This window comes from Procambarus clarkii, chromosome 36, assembly GCF_040958095.1.
Source record: "Procambarus clarkii isolate CNS0578487 chromosome 36, FALCON_Pclarkii_2.0, whole genome shotgun sequence".
Taxonomy (NCBI): Eukaryota; Metazoa; Arthropoda; class Malacostraca; order Decapoda; family Cambaridae; genus Procambarus; species Procambarus clarkii.
In genome coordinates, this window is record NC_091185.1 from 36,238,725 (window position 1) to 36,241,694 (window position 2,970).

Genomic DNA, 2,970 nt, shown 5'->3' on the forward strand with positions numbered 1-2,970 from the left:
TGAGGTCTCAGATTGGCGAGACGTTACAAATGGAGTCCCGCAGGGGTCAGGCCTTGGACCTATACTGTTTCTGATATATGTAAATGATCTCCCAGAGGGTATATAATCGTTTCTCTCAATGTTTGCTGATGATGCAAAAATTATGAAGAGGATTGAAACTAGAGGATGATAATAGGAGACTACAAGATGACCTAGACAGACTGAGTGAATGGTCCAACAATTGGCTGTTGAAGTTCAACCCGAGTAAATGCAAAGTAATGAAACTAGGCAGTGGAAACAGGAGGTCAGACACAGGATACAGAATAGGAGATGAAGTACTTAATGAAACGGAGAGAGAGAAAGATCTAGGAGTTGATATCACACCAAACCTGTCTCCTGAAGCCCACATAAAAAAAATAACGTTTGCGGCGTATGCGAGGCTGGCTAACATCAGAACAGCGTTCAGGAACCTGTGTAAGGAATCATTCAGAATCTTGTACACCACATATGTAGGAACAATCCTGGAGTTTGCGGCCAAAGCATGGAGCCCGTACTTTGTCAAGCACAAGACGAAGCTGGAAAAAGTCCAAAGGTATGTCACTAGACTAGTCCCAGAACTAAGAGGCATGAGTTAAGAGGAAAGGCTGCGGGAAATGCACCTTACGACACAGGAAGACAGAAGAGATAGGGGAGACATGATTACAACCTACAAAATTATCAGGGGGAATCGACGGGGTAAACAAGGATAAACTATTCAACACTGGTGGTACACGAACAAGGGGACACACGTGGAAAATGAGTGCCCACATGAGCCACAGGGACGTTAGAAGGAACTTTTTCATTGTCAGAGTAGTTAACGGATGGAATGCATTAGGCAGTGATGTGGTGGAGGCTGACTCTATACACAGTTTCAAATGCAGATATGATAGAGCCCAGTAGGCTCAGGAATCTGTTCACCAGTTGATTGACTGTTGAGAGGCGAGACCAAAGAGCCAGAGCTCAACCCCCACAAGCACAAATAGGTGAGTACACACACACACATAGTCAGAGTTGAGAGGCGAGACCAAAGAGCCATAGCTCAACAACCGCACGCACAACTAGGTGAGTACACAAACACACACACAAACACATGTGTGTTTGTGTGTGTGTGTATTCACCTAGTTGCACTTGCCGGGGTTGAGCTCTGGCCTTTGGTCCCGCCTCTCAACCGTCAATAAACTGATGTACAGATTCCTGAGCCTACTGGGCTCTGTCATATCTACATTTGAAACTGTAAATGGAGTCAGCCTCCACCACATCACTTCCTAGTGCATTCTGTTTACTAACTACTCTGACACTGAAAAAGTTCTTTCTAATGTTTCTGTGGCTCATGTGGGTACTCAGTTTCCACCTGTGTCCTTTTGTTCGCGTACCACCCGTGTTAAACAGTTTATCAAAAATATAATAATAATACTAAAATTATAAATAATACAAGATTTACCCCTCTCTAAATCTATGTTGATGGGTTGTCACGAAGTCCTTTCTCTCCAGATGTTACTACGTTTTTTCTCACGATCATTTCCATCCCTTTGCATGGTGCACAAGTTAAGGACAATTGCTTGTAGTTTAGTGCCTCTTGTTTATCACCCTTTTTGTATATTGGAACTACATTAGCCGTTTTCCATATTTCTGGTAGGTCTAACGTCTGCATTGACCTTCTATACACTATGAAGAGTGGCAAGCAGAGTGCCTCTGCACACTTTTTCAATACCAATGGTGAGATTCCGTCTAGGCCAATAGCCTTTCTCACGTCCAGATCCAACAGATGCCTCCTGACCACATCTCTTGTATTTTCGAACCCTTCCAAGGCCGCCTGGTTTACTGCCACCTCTCGTAGCGCAGGGACCTCACATTGTTCTATTGTGAAGACCTCCTGGAACCTCTTGTTGAGTTCTTCACATACTTCTTTGTCATTCTCAATGTACCTGTCCTCTTCACATACTTTTTTGTCATTCTCAATGAACCTGTCCTCACCCGTTCTAAGTTCCATCACCTGTTCCTTCACTGTTGTTTTCCTCTTGATGTGACTGTGGAGTAGATTTGGTTCGATCTTGGCTTTATTAGTTACATCGTTTTCATACATTTTCTCAGCTACTCTTCTCACACTAACATACTCGTTCCTGGTTCTCTGGTATCTCTCTCTCTGCTTTCTGGTGTTCAATTATTTCGGAAGTTCCTCCACTCCCTTTTGTCCAGATCCTTTGCTTCCATACATGCCCTGTTAAACCACTGATTCTTCTTTTGCTTCTCGTTTACTTTTCGGGCCGGGATTAACCTGTTTACTGCCTGCTGACACTTTTGGGTGACACAGTCCATCAAGTCTTGTACGGACTTAGGTCTGAGTTCTGTGACCCATGGTATACCTTAGGAATTTTCTCATCTCCTCATAATCTTCCTTTCGGTATGCCAGCTCTTTGTTTCCTAGTTTTTTTGGGGGGAGATAAGTCCTAGCTCTACCAGGTACTCAAAGATCAATACACTGTGGTCACTCATTCCCATGGGTGGTTCCAAATAACTTCCCTTATTTCCCACTGATTTAGGGTAAATATCAGATCAAACATGGCTTGTTCATCTTCCCCTCTCATTCTTGTCGGTCCCTTGATGCGTTAGCTTGGAAAGTATCTTGTTGCCACGTCCAGCAGCTTATCTCTCCACGTGTCAGGTGCTCCAAGTCGGTCTCCGTTTTCCTAATCTATCTTCCCATGGTTGAAGTCTTCCATCATTAATAGTCCAGATCCATTTCTGCTAGCGACAGAAGTTGCTCTCTCTATCATTTTAATGATGGATATGTTGTTTCTATCATATTCCTGTCTGGGTTTTCTGTCATATGGTGATGGATTATATATGACTACAACTATAATTTTTTGTCCTCCAATTGCTATGGTACCTGTTATGTAGTCACTGAAACCTTCACTCCCTGAATAACCATCTACAAAAAATTCCTGCATTTTC

At 43.2% G+C, this 2,970-nt stretch overlaps 1 protein-coding gene across 1 annotated transcript; it reads right to left on the bottom strand.

The window, feature by feature from the left end:
• Positions 1-1,471: 1,471 nt before the first annotated feature.
• Positions 1,472-2,101, bottom strand: LOC138371764 (uncharacterized). Its single transcript, XM_069336786.1, has one exon. It carries the CDS (start codon positions 2,099-2,101, stop codon positions 1,472-1,474), a length of 630 nt encoding a protein of 209 aa, XP_069192887.1.
• Positions 2,102-2,970: the final 869 nt, after the last annotated feature.